The sequence below is a fragment of the Amphiura filiformis genome, chromosome 17 (assembly GCF_039555335.1).
Source record: "Amphiura filiformis chromosome 17, Afil_fr2py, whole genome shotgun sequence".
In the NCBI taxonomy this organism is placed as follows: domain Eukaryota; kingdom Metazoa; phylum Echinodermata; class Ophiuroidea; order Amphilepidida; family Amphiuridae; genus Amphiura; species Amphiura filiformis.
Window position 1 is genome coordinate 13,862,810 of NC_092644.1, and position 25,526 is coordinate 13,888,335.

Below are 25,526 nucleotides of genomic sequence, written 5' to 3' on the forward strand. Positions count from 1 at the left end.
TTTTCAATCAGGTTACCCAACTTTAAATCATACATTTTGTATCTGTGATTTATTTTGTGTAGCATTATGTCCAACATTACAAGAAAACCGAGTTCCCATCAGTCGTAAATCAATTACATCTAAAATGAAAACAAAATAAATTATTAAAAAAAACCCTGCATTCCACAGTAGATTTTGAATATCAGAGGAGCTTTGAGACCCCATTGGAGACAAATGCTCATATTAATGGGGAATTACAAGACCAAGATTAAATGGAGGGGGGGCACTCAGAATGCAGGGGGGTATTCCCAAAGACAAAATACCAGATAGCAGCTACTGCAAAATGATCTGGTGATCTGTGTGTACATGAGATTGATTGTGGCAAAATGCCTGACAGATTTCACAATTAATCATGACAATGTTCACTGCATGATGCCATATAAAGTCTGCACAAAAAGTAACTCAGCTGTTATAAATACACCTATAGCTTCAGAACTAATAATTGTTTTAACAATATTTCAACATAGAGAAAGGATGATTTATTTACTGCGCATTTTGATACCCCATTTGTCAAATGTCGTTCAATATTAACAACACAGTAGAGCTTTTAAAGAAAAATACCCAAATTTAAAAGTTGCAGTTTACAGCGATCAATGGATTGGTTATTGTACCAGCACTGTAGCACATAAAGCCCGCCATTATCTTTTGCACTTACTTCAAATCAATACAAATAGCTGCAACTTTTAAATTCGGGTATCTTTCTTTCAAAACACTGCTGTATTGTTAATATTGAACAAAATTGGACACATTAGGTGTCAAAATGAGCGTAAATAAATCATCCTACTTTTTAAGTTGAAATATTGTGAAAACAATCATTAGTTCTGAAGCTATAGGCATATTTATAACAGCTGCGTTACTTTTTGTGCAGATTTTAGATTTCACAGTAATGTTCCTTTATTAAAGATGAGGCGACAAAATGTAACCCGTAAATAGCAATCACTCCTGTGCAATCAATCGCTTCATTTGTTTACAATCATTTATATCTTCAAGTGCATGTTTAAACAATCATATCGTATTTCAATCGATTAAAATCCAATTAATTGTACTGATAGTATTACTATCAAAATATAGTCAAACAAATTCGTGGGAAAACTTGACTTGCATATATAATTGTAAAAGTACTGTATAGAAACATGAACACAGTGGTTTTTTTCAATGCGAATAAGCAAAGAATGATGAAATTTTATCAGGTTCGCCATCACACCATCAAAGTGATTCTGGCTAGCTGGGAATTGAGCCCAGGACCTTGGACAAAAGAGGTAGCTAGGATTGAATTACCGCTTAGGTTGAATTCCCAGTCTGCCTAATCATGAAGCTCCCGTGGCCAAGTAGTTAAGGCACAGTCTCTTAAACCAGAGGTACTGGGTTCAATTCCCAGGCAGGATGACTTCGTATTTCCTCATTTAATAATGGCTCGCTGGAGAAACTAATACAATTTCATCATAGTTTGTATAGAAACACCTTTTTCAACTTAATTCTATTTTCGCATCAATTTACGTTTTTACTGCTGAGGACACATTATTTGGGTGTAAAAGAGAATGCTGCACCCTTTATTTCTATTCTATTACTGCAAAATATTGCGATTTAAAGAGAAAATATTACTATTTTGTCCAAATATTTGAAATTATTTACCTCAAGGTGGAGCGCATGTGTAGCTAAAGTGTAAGCAACAGCAAGTATTGCGAAAAATATTGTACGCGTAACCAAACGTAATGCTTTGTGTAGAATGTGTTATGGCACTTATATACTGCATTGTGCTTTGTTGTGCCGCTTTATTGCAATTAAAAGTTTTTCATGTGATGTGTTTCAACAAATCACAGTGCACAATTTTGAATAATGGGTCGTGGAGGTAATAGAAATTATGGCCCAGATTATGGCCCTGCTATGATAATTGCCCAAGTCATTTTTTCGGATTATTCCCTTAAATTTGTATCATTATTATTTGTACTTAATTATGCAAAGATTGGTGAATAAATATGTTTAAATGTGCATGCTTATACCATATTTTGTACTTTGTTCTCAAAATGACAAAAAATGACTTAGGCTAATTGTTCTCAAAATGACAAAAAATGTCTTAGGCAATTAGCGTAGTAGGCTGACAATACACAGTTTCTGACAGTCCTTGTCCTCAACCCATTTTATCTTACATCAGTTTATCTGTTACATAATTGTTATCATAATCAAATGAAGTATTTTAAACCCTGGATATATGGTGTATGGATATTTTTAGACCTAATTCCCTGTCCTCAAAACATTTTATCTTGTCAAGTTACATCATTATTATCAATTCGGTGTAATCAGTCATCGTTCAGACTATCCTTGTCCTTAGACCATTATGTATAAGACTTCAGACTCTATAGACCATAGACCTGCGTGCCTAAGGGGGCTATCATTTTCTTTGGAAGAGGGGGTGGTCATAAACTTTTGGAAAGATAAATAGGGGGATCATAACATTTTTTTATGACCAAAATATAGGGAGTCACAAGATGACCAAAGATAGTGTGTTTATGTCATTCAAAGAGACTGATTTCAATACAATTTTAGCCTGTTTAGAAGGTGGGGGTCATAAAATTTTTGTTGCTAACTGAAATAGAGTCGCAATTTTATTTAGGGATGACTTTTTGTAAATTTGAGACCCCCTTCCGAAGAAAATGATAGCACCCTGATGGGAAATTTTGTATTGGCACCCATGCAAAGATATGTACTCTAAGGCAAAAAAAAAAAAGACACCTGTTGTACGGGCGGTGCACCTTTCAAGATGGGTTGGTCTGGGTCATAGAACAGTGTTTTTTCATCACCTAATTTACAAAAAGGCACATGACACAGGTGGTCAGTGGCGTAGCCAGGTTTTCGGAACCAGAGGAGCTAGGGCACAAACTTGTAAATGTACCAAGAAATATTTTCATTGATTGTTGACCCCAATAGTTTTTACCCAGTATGTTCATAAAAAAGTGAGGGTGGGTGGAAAAGCAAAATTTTCCAAAAATCTGTGCCTATGGTCCATGAGTGGGGGCACTAGCCCCCTGCCCCACCCCAACTGTCTACACCACTGCAGATGGTCACCACCAAGGGTAACCATGCACACAACTATGAACAGGAATCAAGTTTGCTGGGTGCATGGCAAAAACATGGCTGCTGCAAACTCTCCAAGTCTAACCTTGGTGGCAGCACCAGATTTTTTTTCTGGGGCAGTATGAAAAAAAATCACAAGGAGAGGTGGCAAAAATGCAAAAATTCAGTCAAAAAACCATGGTTCTCAGCCAAATGTAGTGAAAATAATTTTCGACAAATAAATTTCATATTGTTGACATCTGCTAAAAGTAACTAAAAGTTTATTGACATTTAATCACTGTATGATGGTAATGCGATCAAGCAAAATGAGTCTAATGTCGAACAAAATCAAAATTCAGTTTTCAATTTCAATCCCGGGGGGGTCACTCCCATTGTGGCCTGTACACCAACCGCGATTATCAACTTTTGAAAAGCACCCTAAACAAGGATTTAACCCTTGGCTAAAACGACACCCTAAACAGGGATTTCATTCCTAACATCAAATTTCATACCCTAAATTTCATTTCTGCGTATTTAGCAATTGCAATTTTGCTACCCTTTTTTACAATTTTTCATGTTTTGACACCCTAAACGCGATCGGCAGCGATCGTGCCTACCCACCTAAAAAACGACCCTTTTTACGCGTTTTCATTATCGCGGATGGTGTACAGGCCACAATGGGAGTGACCCCCCCGGGATTTCAATACATGAGCCACTCTCAGAGCTTTATTTTGGTGAAAACCCATCATAATTGGAGTTATAGATCCAGAGATATGGCCATATTAGTGTTGCTGAGAACAATAAAATACAAAGGATGTTGAATTTGAATACTATTATTGGCTATATCCCTGGCCCCCCAACTCAACACAAAAGTTGGCAACCATGAGAGTTACCAAATAACGCGGAAAAGGGGTAATTTTTTTACCAATAGCAAGGACCGCGAAATTGGCAATATAGGGGGTATTTAATCGGGACTGCCTGCGAAATTTGACCGTGAAATCGGCAAAATAGGGGGTATTTAATTTGCACTGTCCGTGAAACTGGGGTAAAAGGGGTACTTGGGAAAATCCGGTAATTTTATGTCAATATTTAGTGTCATTGAAAAGGGGTGTTTGAATTCTGGTCATTGAAAACCACAAAAAAGGGGGGTTGTTTTTGGCCAAATTTTGTCCTCGATTTTACAGGGGGGTCTTTGAAAGATTTGGTAACTCTCATGGTTGTCACTTTTGTGCTGAGTTGGGGGGCGGGACTATATCACAAAATCAATATTCCCGACATCCGACTCATTTTGCTTGATCACATCAGAATTGGGTTGCCGGTTGTTAAACATGAGTTGTTAATAGCTGCTTGGCTTGACAGCAGATTGCTTGTACGCTGTATCAAACATTTGCAGGAACTGTTGACTCTTGCTGAGACATATCATCATCCAATTCTTGAAATTTAAAAATAAAAGTTTTTGAGAAAAAGTTGGGTTTTTTTTTGGGGGGGGGGCATATCCAGAATTATTTATTGGCCCCCGGCAAATTTCCAGCAATATTTGGAAAAGTTACAATCCTGGTTTTTCAATGCAGATATAAGCATGACCTTGATGGAACGTCATCCAAAGCTGTACAATTCATGTCCTAATGGGCTAGTCCAGTTGAAATCCATATGCCCCCTGGTAAGACATGACCATGATCCCCCATACAGGGAACGTGAATTTCAAATGGGGGTAACCTGAAATTTAAAATCTACTATCTATGTGGGAGGAACCTACATAGATTTCAACTGGAATAGCCCATTTTGCAGCCCGGGGGTACTCAAGTTTGGTTTGGGTAGGGGGTGTGCTGCTGAGAATTTGAAAGGGGACCCATCAATATACAAATTTTGCAAGAAATACCAAAATTAAAAATTTTCTGCCAAATTTAAAACAAATTTTCTTTAAGGGAACTGGAATGAGCGTTTTGAGCGTTTCGACAGCATTTTCTGTGGGACATGAGAGCACATCAGACCTATCGAATTGCATTCTGAATATGAAGAATGTCTTTCTGATATCAAATAATTTTCATTTTATGAAATTCACGATATAATACAAATTTTATGACAAATTATTAACATTTGATATTTTTCACATTTTGGAGATATAACAGTCCTCAAGTAAATTTTATAAATTTAATGATATAGTCTTAAAGTGTATGTAGCTGGGAGGAAAAGCCGACGATCAATTGAAAATTTTGACCTTTCATATTGAAGATATGGATTTTTCCCCAAAAGACCTATTTTTTTTGGTGTTTTGGGAAAAAATCCATATCTTCAATAATGAAAGGTCAAACGTCGGCTTTTCATCCCACCTACATACACTTTAGGTAAAAATCATCAGATTTATAAAGTTTACTTCGAGTACTGTTAAATATCCAAAATATCAATTTTTAATGATTTGCCATAAAATGTGTATTACATTGCGAATTTAAAAAAATCAAAATTATTTGATATCAGAAGGCCATTCTTTGTATTCAGAATGCATTTCGATATGTCTGATGTGCTCTAATGTCCCACAATAAATACTGTCCAAACGTTCATATCCCTTCCCTTAATTTATACAAATTTTTCTCCAAATTTTGGGGAAATTAAAAAAATGTTGGGGAAAATTAAAAAAAAAAGGACCCATCCAAATAGTGCACATGGCAGCTTTTGCACGCTGATTTAATAGTCTTGTTAACTATTTACTTTGCTACATTTATATTAACATATAATCACATAAGTCCTGTCGATATCATTCGATGTTATCATCATGCAGCACATACATAGGTTAGGATAGGTTATCATAACATAAACTATTGATAAACTGTAACCCAGTCAACTGTAGGAAAATTAGGTAACTCTTGGCCAAGCTGGAATATTTGGCATGAAGTTAAGAAAGTACATAGCTCCGCAATTAAATACAAGCACGTATAACACAGTCCATGTTAAGATTGCATGCATGTGCCTTTCACTGCGTGTCAGTATGCTACACAGACGCAACAGGTACGTTTGAGCTTGCTTGGGTAAGAATTACCTAATTTACTTATAGGATGAACCATTTGTATCAGGGCATGGAATAAGAATTTCATATTACACAACCCAAGGGCTATGAAGCCTTGTTTTGTTTTTTCTATCCTCTACCATGTGAGAGACAAAAGGCAGGCCCATGGATGGTGGCTCAGACAAGCATGTTCCGCAACAATGCGACTGTATAGACTAATCCAATTTCACGCATTCCTACACCTCAATGGCAGCCATTAGCTGGGCCCCCGTCGGCTCTATCTCACCTAAAATGTGAAATGATGCGGCCTTGGAGGGTATTTTAAACTGCATTCTATCACCCGTGTTACATGTAGACCCCGGTCCCCGCACTCCGCGCATCCGCGGGTATTCATGCGCGTCGAAAATTTCACGAAATAAGGGGTGTTTTCAGATGAAGAAAGCGCGATTCGCGAAACACACAAAAAGGGGTGTTTTTTAAACCACATGTTCGCTAAATTGAAAAAAGGGTATTTTCATCAAGCAGCCTCGCGTTTCTGCCAGAAAAGGGTATATTAGAAATATCGTTAGCATTTTAGCGAAAATAGGGGTATTGTCGAAGGGTAATAATTCGCGAAATCGCTAAAAAAGGGTGTTTTCCCTAAAACTTCGCGAAATGAGATGCAAAAGGGGTGTTTTTAAAGTTCACCGACAAGCATGAATACCAGCGGATGTGCAGAGTGCGGGGACCGGGACGTAGACAAAAGAATGATGACAGTTTACAACACAAAAGAATCTAACATCAAATTTTAAGCGGGTTTAATCCACCCAATTGGGCACCCAATAATGGCCGACCAAATCCTGACCATGACTTGGCTCGTTGGATTTGTCTATACTGCTGCCATCTACCATGTGATAGATGACATCCAGGACCTAATGAAATTCAGCTCTTACAAGCTTAAACCACAGCCACTGACTAAGAATAAATGAATAAACATCTCAACATCACTCATTTGCATCTCAACTTCATAATGTTTTATTATAGTATTATCTATTGATATGATATTATTATGCACACACTATTTGATATTGTTAATACTGTTTGAAGGTAAATATATCATTTTCACTAGAAAAAGGCCTTATACGGTACAAGATTTCTACTTTATAGAATCTCCTTTATAGAACCCTTATCATTCCTCTTGTGTATCAGCTTTACTTGTCTCAATATTTGAGTGCAAACATTAATGCTACCTCTTGATCCCCTATGACCCACACACTATTTTATACTATATGATACTTCTACATAATTCAAACCTTTCTACATACATATATTTTCGGCATACTATTTGTAACTATTTTCACTTTGAAAAATAAACATAATAAAGATATAAAATATTTATCTTTGGTACAAGATTATGATTTTGACTTGTTATATTATTTGAATAGTAACAGTCAAAACATCACACACATGTTTATAGGATGGAAAATATTGAATACATTTATTTACTGAATCTATGATGCTTTTTGGTCACAGTACAAATTTAGGTAGTGGACTCTCTTTTCACTTCTTATTTTGTTGAAATCCATACACTCCCTATGGAAGACATGATCTTAATCTCTCTCACAGGAGAGTGTGAATTTCAAATGGGATAACCTGAATGGTCAGTCAAGATTAATAGGAATTTTTCATGGTGAAATTTTCTGGACACGTGACACCTATGGGCGCAGACACATTAGCATTATGGAATGTGACCCCGAGCACAGCGGGTGGTCTTCCAATGTATTTGAATAGGAAGAATTTCTCCTTGGATGCAAAATAAGTTACTTGTCGGATGTTGATAATGTTATAACAAGAGTTTCCGTAGATAAATATTTTTTTCTGTAGGTAAATATTTTTGAAGTTACATTTTGATGATTTTGTGAAGAAATTAAGATTGCATAATTTTCAATAATTTTGCAATGCACAAATTGCTATCGAAACTGGGGCCAAAAATACTATTCCAATTCAAAATAACTAAGACTTGAATAGCGAGGCCACCGCCAAGGATCAGGGATCAGGCTCGAGGTTACACTCACATTGATACGCATTGGTCACATGTCCAGAAAGTTTTCCTGTGAAAATAATTCCAAGTTATGGGCCTAGTACCTCTCATATGCCAAGGTGGGGGACAATACCCCTGTTACTCCCGTTATCAGTGGGTCTGTCATTGAATCGAGGAGATTGATGCAGTATGTTTAAATAACATTCCACCAAATGGGAGCATCAACCTGTTGGAGATAATCTAGGATACATTCTTTTAAGTAAGACATATGATTATACCTAGCTTATCCTTTTTTTTATATTATTGATGAAGGAAACATAAGATGGTAAGTACCAGTATGAGATTGTGAGCTATTGTGCTGTCTTCTCAGAAGTTCCTGATAAGAATAATGATATTACATTCCACAGTTTGTATATTCAGGTGGTGTCATAATTTTATACTATTTTACCCCAAGATTATTGGGCTATTCCAGTTGAATTCTATAAAAGACATAACTTTAATCTCCCAGGGGCGAATTTTGAAAAAGTGGACTTTTTCATGGATACCACACCATTCGGTGGATTCTGGGAGGGTTTTGTTGGATTTTAGGTGATCTTGGGCCAAAAATCTACAACTACAATCTTCATTTTTGATGTAGAGAAAGTATGGAAAATAATGAGAACGAAAGTAGCAAAGGAACATCCTACATGTACTTTCAGCATGTTCAATGAGATAACAGTCTCTCATAAATTGTTTACATCCATCAATAATACTTTGGTCCACTTTGAATGACAGTGTAACAATCATTTCAAGTTCTGTTTTTTTCACCCATTCACCTCTTAATGTAAATTATTTAGTCTCAAAGAAGTTACACCTCCTAAATTGTTTAAAGCAATAATGTGTGATTTGCATAAAGAATAGACTCCTATATAAATGTTAGTTTTCACTGATCACATTGTCCCCTTTTAATTTCGAGCCAAACAAACAAGGAAAAGCGAAGAAAATTGCTATATCATTCCAGCGCCTACAATGTATGAATTCGCTTGTAAATCGTATTACATGTTTTATTGCATGGAGCATCATGCAGCTGGGACATATATTATAAGACGTAGGATGAATAGCGACATGAACATTATTTATTATGTAAATGATTCAATGCATGATACAATTACAAATAAAAACCAATTTCCAGATTTAATCTAAAAAACTTTAATACTGTAATTACAGCACTTCAGGCTTAGTCTTTCACATGGTATTTTAGTACACCACTGTTCATTACAATCATGCAAATCACATATTATGGCTTCAAGTCAGTGAATGTCATTTTGGTCCACTTTGAATGACACTTTTTTATGCTTATTCTGAGCTTGCAGCTCTGGTTTTTCACACATTCACATTTTGTTTCCTTGGGCCTCAACTTGTACATGTGATAGTCTCTACACCCGAACTTGTAGTACTGCCATATTCTTCCTAATTAGCACCATCAGCGCTTATTAAAATGATGAAATGAAAATCCAAATTGGGATATAAATGTTCAAAATACAGTGTATCTGATGTTAAAATCATCATAATCCTACACCTGAAGGTTCAGATGGTAATTTTATTAACAAATTTAACCCTAGAACTACTGAGCCATATTTTGTAACACGGACTATGAAGGAAGGTTGCAACCCTCCTAATTTTCAATTATAAACGTCATATACCGTTATATTTGGTACCAATGTATAGTTATGGGTCTCCTCTATCCAGTGATACCAAAATAAGTACAAACATTCCCACATAATGTCGCCATGACGTCATAATGTGAGGGCACCCATGCAAATTTGCGGAAATCCTGCTATAGGCCTACATGTACAAAAGTATAGGCAAAATTGATTTTCGGCTGAAAATTCTACAAAAATGCGATTTTTCTCCTCAATATAAAAGGAAATGACTATTTTAACCTAACTAACAAGTAAAAAGTCAGTAGCTCTTGGAATAATTTTACAAGATTTGATCATTGATTTTACTGTAGAAACCAATGGTGGACCTCACCAACCCCCTCTATGGCCATCTTTGACGGCCGGTCCCACCCCCGGGTAAGGTGCTGGGGTAAATGTTTAATCACTAAAATGAGTGCAAAGGATGGATCTACGATTAGCTTAGGTCATTTGGGTGTAAATGCATGCGTTTTTTTTATGACAGATAAAAATTCTTACGGTTGGTGGTATAATCCCCCCCTTCGTAGTTCTAGGGTTAATGGTCCTGGATAATGGAACTTAGTTGTACAGGTGCATTAAAAAGGACAATTTTCACTTGAAATATTATGTAGGGTGCTAATTAGGTAGGAAACGGTACTGTTATTTCACCCAGTCTCCAAGTTTCTTGCCTTAACACCAGTCCGGTCCAACTGCCTGATAAGGAAATACTGCCGAGTCAGGCAGATTGTTGCCTGCACAGGCAACATGGTATCCCACAATGCAATGCTCTATTTCAAATAGAGCATCTTTTAATATACCGTTATTTCTTGGTTTAGAGTAAAGAAGTAGGTGAAATATATAAAATTATAAATGGATGTACAATCAGTAGTATTTTTTCATCAATTTTAGTTAAAATAAAGGTAATTTGCATTATTTAAATCAAATTTTTAAAAAACGGTTAGAAATTGTTGTCCAGTGAAAAATTATCAACTTACAGTAGCTCATGTGTGTCAAAGTAAAATTTCCACCGAATTTTTTATAAAATCACCATGAACAATTTAGTCCTTAGTCTGTCAAATTTCCTGATCAGGCAGTCGGACCGGATTGAACACTACAGTAAGCCAAAAAATTAAGGTACCAGTTATGTTCACCTCCTGTATATCCTAAACAAAGACAGAGATGCCATAATTGGAACCAACAGCCAATAGGTACATCTTTTAGCTCGAATTTAAGACCTTATTCGTTGAAATTGTTCAAGAAATAAAGACACGGCGATCCCAAAACCTAAGGAGGATACCAATGTAAAAGTTGCAGTTTGCTGCATTAAATGCCCTATTGATTTGTACACAAAGCGTTCGTGAACAAGAGAACTAGCGCTGCGCTTCCATTGATTAGCACGTTAAAACTAGCGTCGTGCTTTCATTGATTAGTACACAAAAGTGCAACTTTTGATTTTGTTTCTTCATTAGGTTTTAGATCACCGTTTCTTTAATTCTCAACCAATTTCAACAAATAAGGTCTTAAATCAGAGCTAAAGAGTACAGGTATTGACTGCTTGTTATAATTTTGACATATTTGTCTTTATTTAGGATATACAGGGGTGAACACCACTGGTACCTTAATTCTTTGGCTTACATATCATATCAAAAGGTACCTTGGAAGCCTGTATTAAGATATCGGAAAAATAAACTTGAAAAAATATAAAGAAAATAATAAGAAAAAAATGTTTCATATTTCTTCATATTTTCAAAAGTATCATCTCAAATTTAAAAACCAAGAGCAAACACAAATCATTTTACAAAAAACTTTTAAATGTTGCCTTATATAAGGGTATAAAACTTTTTTAATAACATTCAGAAAACATTTTTCAAAACTATTGTAAAATATATAACATAATGTTATTAAGTGTTGTCAAAATATTTTACAAAAAATGTTTCAGTGCCAAAAATATTTTGCAGTAAAATTTTGACAACATTTTAAAAATGTTGTTGTAGTGTTTTTTTTCATATAAAAGGTTATAAAAATGTTTTCACAACCTTTATATAACCCGACATTTAACTGTTATTAAAACATTTTGACCAAACCAAAATATGTTTAAAAACATGTTTATAACGTTTTAAAAGCATATTTGTGTTTGCTGGGGTATCATTTTAAGCTTGGTCTTTATTCTTTCAAGTAAAGTGAAAATCTCAATATTTTCAAAGTGACCCATAAGGTACCTTTTGATAAGATGTGTCACGTTATGACTTTAATCAGTGGACACAAAATTCCCTAATAATGTAGTTATTCTTAGATCTGGTATGGTTTCACTATCATAATTGTTATTCTTCTTATCAAGGTGCATCCTTAGACATCACTTATTTCATTTTCTTACTCTTTTTGGCACTCTTGGTCTTTGTGGTTTGTGACTCTTCAGTAGGTCTCTTGTTATCTGAAAGTTCAGAAAAGCAAATGTATTTAGAGGAACATCTATACACAAAAGATGAAGTCAAACCTCTCTTAAACCATAAGTTGCTTACTCCCTATTGCAGAATAAAAATACAGCGCTAATATTTTTGGATTAATAAAATATCATCCTCTTTTGCCAAATGCATTTAGTTCTAACTGACAATGAAAGTCAAATTTTAATTTTTGGTCAATTTTTGTGAATAAGGGCCCAAAACATGTGTTTTTAGGGCATATTTTGTATGTTTGACAATCAAGCCCAAAAACTTGTACAAAGACTAATTTCAAGTTATCCATTCTAATTTTTCGAAAATACATTTTCTAATCTCTGCATTCATATGCTTTTTTCGCTATGTGCATGTAAAATCTAGCCTTTTTTGTTGACTGAAAACACAAGCAAGGGAAAAATTTGCACATCTAAAGTTTTTGGTGATATTTTTAGATCAATGCAGATTTTTGGTATTAGATGAAAGCTCATATTGTTCTTGTAACCCCAGTAAAATTTGAGGCCAGAAATATGTTTCATTTTGGATATGGACAAAAACACAACAGTTTGGTGGTTACCATTCCGGAAGTTGTGTACTGTTCTATGGGCCACTGTGATAAAAACAAACAAAAAATCAACCAAGCAAACATTGTTGCTGCTGGATGGAATTGATTAGAGTAAGGCCTAAAAAAATAAATTGTTTGATTGGCATAACCCAACCGACCCTAAAATTAATAGGCCCGACCAGGGGTTCAAATTCGCAATCAATTGCGGATAATGTATTCTCGCAAAGGGCTTTTGCGAGAACCTTCGGTTCATGTGAACTTTGTAGTGAGGGTGATGTATTCAACTATCGTATTCATCTATTGCTATGGCAGTTAATCCTGTTACATCATTACTTCTACGACGAATACAACCAGAGGAGACGCTTTCATTACTATGCTAGCGAGGTCACATCTATGTGATGGCCAAGTTAGACTACCCCGTAGTCCACTTGCCCATTGTGCATACTCTGGATATTGTATTTAAGCTTAAAACTCGGATTTAATTAATGTGTGCACAATTGATAGATTTTCACATCTGATCAGTCACCCTACTCCCTCTGTTTGTTAGCTTCCCAAGTGGACTACTGACATTGCCTTGCGGTTAAGATTTTTAACACAGGACTCTATGGAGAGTTAGGCCAATTTCTGGCCTAACTAAAATTGTCCATGATGTAATGCATCTTTAAATGGATCTGCCTTGTGATTGGTCGCCCATACCTCGCTATGGTTTAAATCGTCTGGGCCCGCGCCATTACCATTAACTACACCGTAAACAACTGTCTGTGGTATTTGCGGCGCTTTTGTGTTGACGCGAAAGTTAATCTCTCATCAAACATCTAGCGCGTCCATGCTTATAGTACTTGTGGTTAATGGACTGATAAACAAGTATGCTTGACAGTGTGTTTTTAGAGAGCAAAGTCCAGGGGGTAAAGTTCTGCTTACAATTCAAAGTTCATAGTCGAAATTTCGGAGATTCCAAAATCAGAATTGTTCAGTATTTAAGTGAGCCGTTATAATTATGCAAGATAATGTTGCATTCAATTACTTTTATTGTCACTAATCGTCTGATATTTTTAACTCTTTATGACCATTTTACTATTGAATACTTTAATTTTAATAAACATCAGTATAATTTTGAGTTCAACGATATGGGTTCATCATGACCAATAATAACATATTTTAAATAAAATTCGACTATGGCATAGTCTATGGCCAAGTAGGCTAATAAACATTGAAAGTACATGCATGCATGGGCCATGGATTCCCGTTCGTGATCATACAATAAATTGAAATGAAGAAAACTTGGCCTTTTCCCCAACATATAAGAATTATATTTTTGGATTAAATCATATTTCCATTGCAGAAAGGTAAAATAAAACAAATATGCGACCTGAGACTTGGAAGCTTACGAGAACCAATTTTGGTTCTCCTAGTTGTAATCCAGCGAGAACCTTCAGGAGAACCGGTTCTCGGGTTCTCCTCGAATTTGAATCCCTGTTGACCCTAGAGGGATTGTTTTGCAAAAAAAAAAAAAAAAAAATAAAAAGATAAAAAGCTAAATTAATTAATTAAATTATTAAATTTAAAAAAGGGAGAAATAAAGTTCCAAAAGGCCTTTATCAAATGCAATTTACAGCTGAAAAAGAAAAATGACCTACCTACCATAATATTTTTTTATATTACGCCAATCAAACAATTAATTTTTTTAGGCCTAATTGAACTAAACAACTATATCTGCAAGTTTTCATGTGGGGAGGGGAGGGCCCGGGAGGTTATCAATTGGATCACACACACCCCTTAAATATTATTATGGGAGGCACAAATTAAGTTGGAGTTCTCCTTCAAATGTAGTAAGAAACTTATCACTCACCAGATTTAGCATTGGCCTGGCACGCCCTAGCTTCCTTCATTCGGCCTATGTTGCGTTTAGACACCTGTGCATGATCCACTATAGGCCTTGGGTAGTCTTGGCCTATGATACAGCCAGCTTTTTCCTGTACACTGCGAGGGGCATTCCATGGCTCATAGATGTATTGTATTGGCATCTTTTTCAGCACTGGTAAATATTTCCTGAAATGAATTCCCAGAAATAAATTACTATCAATTAAATCACTCAATCCGGGTGTCAACTGCAGATAACAAGTTTCAAAATTGTTTCAAAACTCAAAAAATGCATAATTGTACATTACTTTATTTGGAATCAGCATGAAAAATGCATTAAAATGAGTACAAACAAGCCTAGTATTGGTTCAGAGGCTCTTGAGGTAGTTCTTGATATTTTGTGAAAATATCTTAAAACTTGGACTTTAATTTGTTGAAGCCTATGGTAGCATGCAGATGATGATGATCTTTGGCCTGTATTAACTTGGACCAAGTGGCATTGGCCCAAATGGGATTGGACAAAGTGGGATTGGACCAAATGGGTTTGGACCAAGTGGGAATAATCCCTCCAGGTTGATATCAACCCTGGAATTATGGAAACATTTGGGCCTCACTACAGCTTAATTGTTTGTCTCAAGCAGGAATTCTCAACAGGTGGCCTGTGGGCCAGATCCAGCCCACAGACCAATGGTGGTTGGCCTTGAGCACCTAGTGCAGTAAACATAGCAAAACACCATTTATTCGGCCCTCCACGACCCATGAGAAAATATAAGTAAGAACCCCTGGTCTAAAGAATATAAAAGCATGCATATTTAGAATGGCGCATATTTAGAATGGCAAAAATTTGATGAATCTAACTGTGATGTCAGATTGATGTAACAAATATGCTCAATTTTGGAGAAAATTTTGGAGACAACACAACAACAAAAGATCTTCAGTAAAAAGTTGGTCAGTGAAGTTGGTCAAAATACAAAAAATATATTGTAGATCATCACATTCTAGTTATTGAAAATAACTGAGAAAAAATATTTTACAAAAGAATTTTTTAATGTAATGTTGTCTGAAACAACTTTGGTAAAAATCATGCTTTTTTATGAATTTCAAATAGTGCCTTTAAGGGCGAGTTTCCCGACAGGAGTCTTATTAAGGATGCACACAGGATCACTGAAGTGTTACATGGCCAAAATTGAGTTTTCATCACTAATGTCATCTTCAAACCGTATTTTATCTTGTCATTAATAGATTTTAAAGAAATCTTCAAATTTGAACCATAAGAAAAGCTATTTTAAAGACCCTTTTTCATTAAAAATTCGTCAAAATGCAAAAGCAAATAAATCATTGTTTTCCCGCAATAGATCGGCGTTCTCGTAACGCGTGCATCGCGGCGTACAGCTAACAAAGACACGCACACATGGTAAACTGGATGGGCGAGGTGATTACTGATTGAGCCGCTGGAGTCGCCAATCGTGATCACTACCGTATTTTATCGTATTGATCTCTTCCAAGGTAGGTAAAGCTTGCACCATTGCATTGCGAAACTACGGGCCGACAGACCACCACCGTCCCCGTCCCCGTCCAAGAATCAGTAGGCCTAATCGATAAATTTCGCCAAAGAAGTGCTGATATAGTGGTATAAATTATAGGTTTTTTTCTATGAACATAATAGTAGGCATGTCACAGTGGCTGCACAATACTTCTGCGACACTGTGCATGCAAGCATAACAGTAAATTGAAAAGCCCGCGCATGAAAGTTGTTCAATTTTGGCAAACATCCATGTCGAAAAATTTATTTCCTCATATGTGCTATTTATCACAATTGTTTGAATTTTTGATATATGGTGTGTGAAACCTTTCTGTGACTACCATCGGGTTTTTTTAAAATAAATATTTCTTCGTTTAAGAGCTACTACCTGTTTTTATGGATTGTTGAAGATGCATCATAAATCAATAAATATAGGCCTTTTGAAAAATCAAGACCTACCACCATTTAGCTGAAATACTAATCTTTCTAAGCATGTAAATTATTTCCGTCGACAACGAATGGCACACTTGAGGAAAACGATTTGAAACAAAACATTTTTTAAGTGAGTTTAAAGGGAGTAATATTCCAAACCACAATAGCTCTAAGCCATTGTGTGTGTCCAAGGCCACACCATTTTTGTATACGTGGTATAGTAAGAGAGGCTATTCCTTTTACCGTTTGTCTTCCTATGTTAATTCAGATAACAAAATGTTAATTTAAAGTCTCATTGCAAATGAATTTTTATTTTTACTTTTCGGATTTGGCTTTGAGCAATGGTGACACATACCATATTTACAGAAAAAATGAAAATTCTATTCCAGACACCGTCAAAATGTCAAACTTTGTATTTTTTAAGTAATTAACTGCAGATTCTTTACTCAACATCATAACACGTTCATACTTGACAAATTTATGATGAATGAAAAGACTTTCATTAAATATTGAAAAAAAAAAATTACTCATGCCTAATTTACATAATATCATCATGAATACATAATTAGCTGTAATAAGCTAATTTGCATAATTGATTACTTTTTGTGTATTTTTTGTTATCAATTGAAAGAACTTTGTATACATATGTGTGCGAAAAAAACCGCACCCTGATATCATGTACGGTTTTCTATTAGCATCAATTTTGCATATTAATTAGCTGAACTTAGTCATTTTTTCAACTTTAATTTGTCTGCAGATTGGCCACAATTGCTAAAATAGCATATTTGGTTCATTTATTATAATTATTCAATGATAGATTTTTTAATTTTGTTTTCTTTGACGAAGTCAGAAAAGGTAGGCATTCAACCTGGGATACTTAAATTAACGCTGCTTTTTCAAGCAAGTGTCTAAATAAACCTTCAAAATCTCGAAATGTGCCAATTTTGACATTATAGCATTTTGTGGCAGATTTGCATTCCATTTATGAGCATCTTAAAATTGACACTACATCACAATGCATTGACCGATTTCAATTCGGTTTTTTGATTTTTGATGCTTTGATAAAGGTCATTCATGTAGAAACATTAAATAACGTGTTTCTGCTGCCCTTATTTTTGAGGTGATATACCTACTAATAGTGAATTTTTTTGTTTGTTTTTGTTTTGTTTTTCAAGTTTCATTCTGAACTTGAAAAGATGAAATTTATCTGTAAGAAGTAGTTACCCGTAAGAAGCCCTGTAATGATGACGCAATCTGGTAGATACGATAGAAAACGTAGGCCCTAAATATTTTGCTAGTAGGCTAGACTTAGCCCGTATAGTACATCATTAGGCTTATTATTTTATGTTAAAAAATTTGTTTTATTTCATTCCTTCATTCATTCCTTCCTTCATTCATTCATTCATTCATTCATTTCATTGTTATTATTTGATTTACCAAGTTGGTGTAGTTGGACAAGAATATAGGCCTATTATAGGCCTATTAGCTTATATATTATGCAGTCCCAGCCTTGGTTCGGGAGCCTCTGCGGTCGTTCAGTCTCGTCTTAATTTTGAAGACCATAAAAAATAGGCAAGTAGTTACTACCGGTAGGCCTATATTATATACCTAAGGCCCTGAATAATGCTTCAAAGTGTTATTAAAACACGGATTTAAGATTCGTTTGCAAACGTTCTCTACTTCTGTTTGACCATTAACGCAATGTCAAAAACGTTGACATTTCAATACATCATATCGACCATCTATAGCATAGGCCTACAACTCTATGTCAAAATGTCGATATTTGAAATCGACATAGCGAAAGCAGCGTTTATGAAAGCATTTTCATGAATGTTTTAATGCTAAATAATAATTTCAAACGAGAAATATAATCGAAAACGCAAGTTCGTGCTTTTTTTCTTAACCCATTTTAACTACATTTCTAGGCATATTAGGTCTACCATAAACTATGATTGCGATAAAAGCTTTTGGTTTTACAACACCTTTTGCGAATGTTTTGGCCGAATGCATTTTTATTTGCAATGTTTGTCTGGCCTTCAACTTTCACGTTTATGTTTTCTGCATACTTTAAAAGGTAAAGTGCTTTAAAGCATTTTTTGTGAATGTGTTCATGCAGTGTTTTAAAAGGCTCTTTATAGCATGATGCCTATATACGGTAGGCCTACTGCATAAACCACAATCTAATTTAAAGCCATAAGTGTTCCGTTTTCTACTTTTGAAATTCGGTTTTGTTAGGCTATGTAAATTTCCGTGTTTTTCAGTTTTCATGTGACCTCTCCGTGTTTTGCCCGTTTAACATATATATAGGTCTACTTTTTGTCCGTTTTACAAGAAGTTTATTCAAGACATATTACAACTTTTACCCCACTTTTTACACGTTTATTTGAAAACAACAACAAACACACTTTTTTTTTTGTTGTTGTATTTTATTCACTTTTTATGCGGTACAAAATATTTTACAACTTAATTGTGACTTTAGGCCTATAATAGGCCTATGACTTTTATGCGTGTTTGATATTCCGTAAAAGTAAAAAAATAAAATATGATAACAAAAAACAATTGCAATAACAAAAACGGAATATTGAGTAATGCGACACATCAGAATTTTTTAAATTTTACTTGGGATTCCTGTGGTGTAGGCCTAGCTATAACGGGCGTTAAAATGCCTATCTTTGGCGCGGACGGGCCGCTGTGGTGCCTCTCAAGCACCAACTAAAAAGAAAAAGCAACACGTAGTAACAACATCATATTTGCGGTTTAGAAAAGGACAATGAACATTAAAATGCAATATTTGTCAACACCAAAAAAAAAAAAAGAAAGAAAGAAAATCACCAAAAACGATAAATTAAAAACATTGCATTTTTAAAGCAAAATTATGAAAATTAGTACAAAACAGAAATCGCAATTATCATGATTTAGGCCTATGTCTCAATTTATTCTTCATTTCATAAAACTTCCTGATTATCTGCTAAAATAATTGCTTGTCAGTTATTCTATGCTAATTTTAATGTTCTGATGTCCGCAAATTTTAATACAGAGCATGATCTTTTTTGTACGGAACAGGAAAAATTGTGCTTAAATAATCATGGTTTCGATTCATGGCAACACGACCATGCACTGTGCAACTTATTCGCAGTAACCTGTCTGTCTGTCCGCGCGCCCTGTCGCTCCTCAAACGCAGACGCGACGCCGCGGCCTTGCCGGAAGCTCTGCTGCACCATGGAAACAAGACTGCAGTAAATAAAATGGCTACGCCATGTGGAGAAACATCTGCAGAATGTGCACGAATAATTTTGTCATATTGCATATTTTACCTTCTAAATCACCCAAAAAATGCCAATCTGCTGCAGTTGGACGCCCTTCTCATTTTCTAACTTGACCAAACGTCACAAGTCACCGGATTATATATTCATGGAGTAATCTTCAAAAATGGGCCTAAAATCCGCTGTATTTTTCTAAATCGCGATTTTCGGCAAGTTCACTTTTGACCGCTTTTAACCATTTTTGGTCCGCCATAGCGTCTAAATGAAGCATCACTGAGGTAAGTTTTTAAGTCAAACGTTTAGATATGGCCAAAATCTAGATAGTGTTTTTTCATCTTTTTAAATTAGGGCCTAGAACTTTTTTTATCACCCATGATTCAAAAATTTGAACACAGGTCACACGGTTTTACTGATTTTTTGCCTATATTTTAAAAACTAAGCAAAATTTCAAAAAATAAAAAACACTTTCTAGATTTATTTGTCTAAATTAATAAAATTCATGTTTTACAGTTTTTGATTTTGAAATAATTTTTTTATGGCGGACCAAAAATTTTTGGTCAAAAAAGCCGTTTTTTTTTTTTTTTTTGAAAATTGTACTTTTTGACCCAAAACTGACATTTTAAATGGATTAATGAGCTCATTTCCGTTCAAAAAATGCATACTTTTATATACTTTACATAAATAGTTTTCGAGTTATGAGGTGAATAATAATGGATTATTAGTGATCCTGTGTGCCTCCTTAAGCCGTAGTCTTAAGGTGGCCTTGAGGCTACTAAGCCTAGCCCGCTCTCGAAGCCCGAGTCTAAACTCTAGCCGGATTTCTTAGTGGCCTTGCAGGCTTAACGCTTGACAACCTCGTCCCTTTCAACCAGCGACTTAATTGTATAGGCTGTTGGAGGTAGATGTACATAAGCTGTGGTCCTCACGGTTAACCGTACTAACAGGGTTGCCGTCTCATTATCGCAATGTTCCCGGCGCAAAGACTAGCCTGAACCCGCGGTCTTGTGCTTGGGCTAATACCGTACACAACTTGATGCAAGAATATTGTGTCTGTTTTTGTGTTTTTTATGTATTATTTTATTTCCACTTGACTTTTTATGAGTCCAACTTGTATGAATGATACGCATCTATGCTTTATACTCTTTTTATGCTTTATGCATCCCAAAAAGGGTAAAACTGTAAGCCTAATGGAAAGGAATCTGTGATTCCCCTAAAAAGGAAAGCAACCAACGTGCTATCTACTGCTGATATCAGTAGTCTTCACAGATCTCACATGAAGTTATCTGTTGGTACAATATTTATAATTATTTAAATAGAAGATATAGCAATATTATATGCATCTTATCCGTAAAATCAGTGGCAAAGTGTCGCCGACCCAGTGCTTGGCATGCAAGGGGTCTCAGATTTGAATCTCACCCAGATTCAACCCATACCTAATTATCCACTTTACTTTGAAAATATGATATCTTGAACAGAGGAGTGATTTGACATTATTCTTGATTAAAATGTGTTTAAGTAACATGCAAACATTTGCTGCAGAAAGTTGCCTTATCCCTAACTGCCTAAGGGCTTTTTGGCAACGGGAAAGGAAAGAAGTAAGGAATAAAGAGAGAAAAGAGAGATTCAAATCCGAGACCCCTCGCATGCCAAGCACTGGGTCGGTGACACTTTGCCACAGGTCTTGGGCTTTGCTGGCCAGCGAAACCGTGCCTAGGCTATATTATCACTTAGGGTGATTGCGTCATCACACAGGTGATTGCGTCATCACACCACATGGGATGCACGCAAGAACAGCGCATATATCAAGTAGTATTTTGTAGTACACAGTCCTGTTACAGTTATGGTACCTGCTTGATATTAACAGGTCACTTTGAGAATACCTTGTGTTCAGACCCGTACGCAGGGGGGGGGGGGGGCGGGGGGGCAAACGCACCTCCCCAAATTTGCAAAAGTATACAATAAGTCCCAAAATTTATGAATAAATCAGGTTTTTAATGATTATTTGGTCAAAAAAGGTCCAAATTGGGGGGTGGGGGAGTCCACTTTTCCCAAAATCGCCCCTCCCCCCTTTGGAAAAAAGTCCACTTTTTCAAAATCAGCACCCCCCAAAAAACCCAAAATAAATCCTGCGTACGGGCCAGCTTGTGTTTTATCTCATGAAATCTTAAATCCAGTGGTGTCCGCAGGTTTTCAAAAAGGGGGGGGGCACAGGTCTCGATACCCCAGACTGTTCATTAATGTTCAGCTCGCTTCACTTGCTGTAATAGATAATTCTCAAATTTTCCCCTGATTGATGCAATTCCCCTGAATGACTGACAAAAGTGGGGGGGGGCATAAGTCCCCAGCACCCCCTGTGCACACCACCGGTATAATCAATCCTCAGTTGTTGCTGTTCTTGACAACTGAGAAACTTCCAGGCAACTTTTGTGTACATGCCTGTATAAGTATTCAAGAAAATGCAAAAATTGTCAGGAAATCCCTAAATGGCTATTATTTATTTCTTATTAATTTAATTAATTAATCTATTCGTTTCAGTTATCTGCAAATACAAATACTGCATAAATATAATAAGACAAATATAATGATATTCCCGATAAATTTGAAATTTACAATAAAAACAGCAAAATTCACAATGCTAAAATGCATTAAATTATGAAGCTACTAAGTGGAGTATACAGTGAAAAATATAACAACTAAACCATGCATCATATGGGGAATTAAACTATCACATAAATCAAGTTCTCAGTTTCAAAACTGTCACCTTCTCCAAACCTAATTTCATGTAACATGATCTAATCCAACTATACCAAAGAAAGCAATTTTGAAAAGTGAATTATTATCATCATAACATGGTTATCATCAAGCAGAGTAATATCATGAAAGAAAGAGATAATCGAATATACACTAAGCCAAAAAAGAAACTTATAATTTTTCACAAGGTCATATCTTAAAATCTTGTCCATCAAAATGAAGCAACATTACACTTGGGATGACTTCAATACTCAACTCTAAACAAGCAGTTGTCCAAGTGACACAACAGCAAAATGCACTGATATGGAGCAGCTTCCTGGACAACATTCACAGTCCAACAATTGGCACCCAGCACAAGAAATCTCTGAGAATGTGAACAAGGTCCTTGCACAGATGATAATTCCCAAAGAGTAAGTGGAATAGTGTGGAACAAGACCTGTTTCTTAAAGAAAGTGTGTGAGAAGCAAAATTTTGTAAATTATCATCTGTTCAACGATTCTTACAGATTTCTTGTGCTGGGTGCTGATTGTTCTTGATTAATGTGAAATAATGTTATATTTCTTTTTATACATACAGCAAGGTTTTTGTAGAACGCCATTTCATGAAGACCACAGCGGGTGTGATGATAAAGAATAATAGAATCAAAAATAATATATATACTTCTTAGCAAAGAACAAGAGCAGAGTCAAGTCAGGGAACAGATATTTTTAAAATTTATTCTTAAATATATGAGATGTTGCAGAACGAAGAGCTATTGGAATCCTGTTCCATAACCTATGAACAGCAAAGTAAAAGATCTGTCAGCAGCGGACTGAAGTTTCTTGGAGTGAACGGTATGTTCCACTGCAGACGAGTGCAGTCCATTGCGGAGGTGTGGCATAAAGTAGGTTGGAAATTGACATCTCAATTTTGTCCACTACCAATAATATTAAATAAACTCCTGTTGGTTCACGTCATATCATTATGTAATTAGTTGTAACTGCCTTTGTATTAAACTAAACTCAAATAAAGGAAGTCTGCAGTGCTGTAACCCATCCTAGTCCTACACCAAAACCTGATCTAGTTATGATAATTTGAACTTTTGAAAATCCATCAACTTTTATATACTGGTATCAATCTTTGTCAATTTTAAGTGTTTGGTAGCAAATTTGGTATCAAATTAGAGTTAAAAAGATTTTGCACACAACCTTACCAATCAAATTGTCATAACGAGATCTGGTTTTGGTGCAGAACAGGTTACATCATTGTAGACTTTCTTTATTTGAGGGGTTTATTTAGCTACGTTTACAGAAAAAAGTCAACACACATGGCTTTAAAAATTGCATTTAATCACATTTTACATTAGTTTTATTTATTTATTTCATTTTCATCACTGGCCATTGGTCAATATGAATATAAAATTACATACTGCACATCACGTACATCAATATTTAAAAATGAAACATTTCTTCTTTTTTTCAGGTTTTCCAAGTTTTGTGATTTTGTTTTTTAATTGTGTTCAAGTTCAAGTTCAAGTTCAAGTTTATTTGTTTTCATCTCAATTCACAATAAAATTATACAAATGGAAATTAAAGATAAGGAAAACATAATGAGATAACTTATAGAAACACAATAAGAACATGAAAAGTGAAGAGATGTTGAAAAAAAAAAAACGCAGAGCGTGAAACTTGTGGCACCCAATCTGAACAAGATGGAAATTTAACTTACGCTACAACATTAATATGTACAACGAATGCATCATGTGGCGAAATAAGAATAAATGAAAATTAATTGAGCGGAATCAATAAATCAGATAATAATACTTGAAAGTACAACAATAAAAAATAAAAAAAAAATAAAAAGATATTTTGACACAAGGCTGAATGAAACGAGAAGCGTATGATTCCCTCACTTGAAAGATTATTAGGACAAGATCGGAATCAAACATTGTGCCAAATAAATTAATGGGGCATGGACAGGCTGAACAGTACAAGACAAGACAGGACAGGACAGGACAGACCCAAGTAAGACGGGCAGTTTGAAAATACCCTATACCCTAAAACGGAAGTTTAATCAGTTGTGGTATAAGAATCGATTAAATAAGTCTATGTTTGAAAATAGCCAATGTTGGAGACTGTTTCAATGATTGATCAAGGGAGTTCCAGAGCAGGGCACCCTGGATCCGAAGGATGTTTTCAGCCAGCTTGGTATTGGTAAGGGTTACGTGAAGGTCATTCGAGAAACGGGTGTCATGGGTGTGGATGTCTTTGTTGGTTATAAAATAGTCTGGGTCAGTAGTATGAGATGGTAGTAGGTCATGAAGGTAGTTGAACATAAATTGGGCAGTTTGGAAAATGTAAAGGTCATGGATTTTTAGCATCCGGAGAGACTAGAATAAGGGGTCGTGTGGGCGAGGCAAACGGAATAGGTACATGTTCTGATAATTTTCTTCTGCATTAAGAAAAGTGTATGGAGATGGGAATTGTTTTTGTCAGCCCAGATCATGGCACAGTAATTAAGATAGGGAAAACAAGGGTATTATAAAGAGTGATCAATGAATCAGAGGGGAGAAATGGTCTAACCTTCCTAATGATACCATTGTATTTCAAGACAATTTTTGTAACATGGGATGTGTGTGATTTCCACGACAGGTCGTCGTCTATTAGAATGCCAAGAAATTTAGTTACATTAACTTGTTCAATTAGCTTATCGTCAATGTAAATTTTAATAGTTGACGGGGGAAAGGGGGTATGTTTATTTTTAAATAACATGAAATTGGTTTTTGATATTTAGAGAAAGTTTGTTTAGTTTAAACCAGTCAGATATAACATTAAGTTCTTTGTTCAACTTTGACTCCAGTGATTTTTGGTCTTTATCCGAATAAATTATATTAGTATCATCTATCACCCAGCACAAGAAATCTCTGAGAATGTGAACAAGGTCCTTGCACAGA

General features: G+C 35.5%; 1 protein-coding gene across 1 annotated transcript in view; it reads right to left on the reverse strand.

Annotated features, from left to right (window-relative positions):
- Positions 1 to 11,892: 11,892 nt before the first annotated feature.
- The window catches only part of LOC140137356 (cryptochrome-1-like), an 81,458-nt gene continuing 67,824 nt past the window's right edge, over positions 11,893 to 25,526 (reverse strand). The window contains exons 10-11 of the mRNA XM_072158995.1: positions 14,616 to 14,815; positions 11,893 to 12,200 (exon numbers count right to left, since the gene is read on the reverse strand). Of these exons, the coding sequence (XP_072015096.1) occupies positions 12,127 to 12,200; positions 14,616 to 14,815 (274 nt within the window). The 3' untranslated portion in view covers positions 11,893 to 12,126. The remainder of the gene's footprint in view (positions 12,201 to 14,615; positions 14,816 to 25,526) is intronic.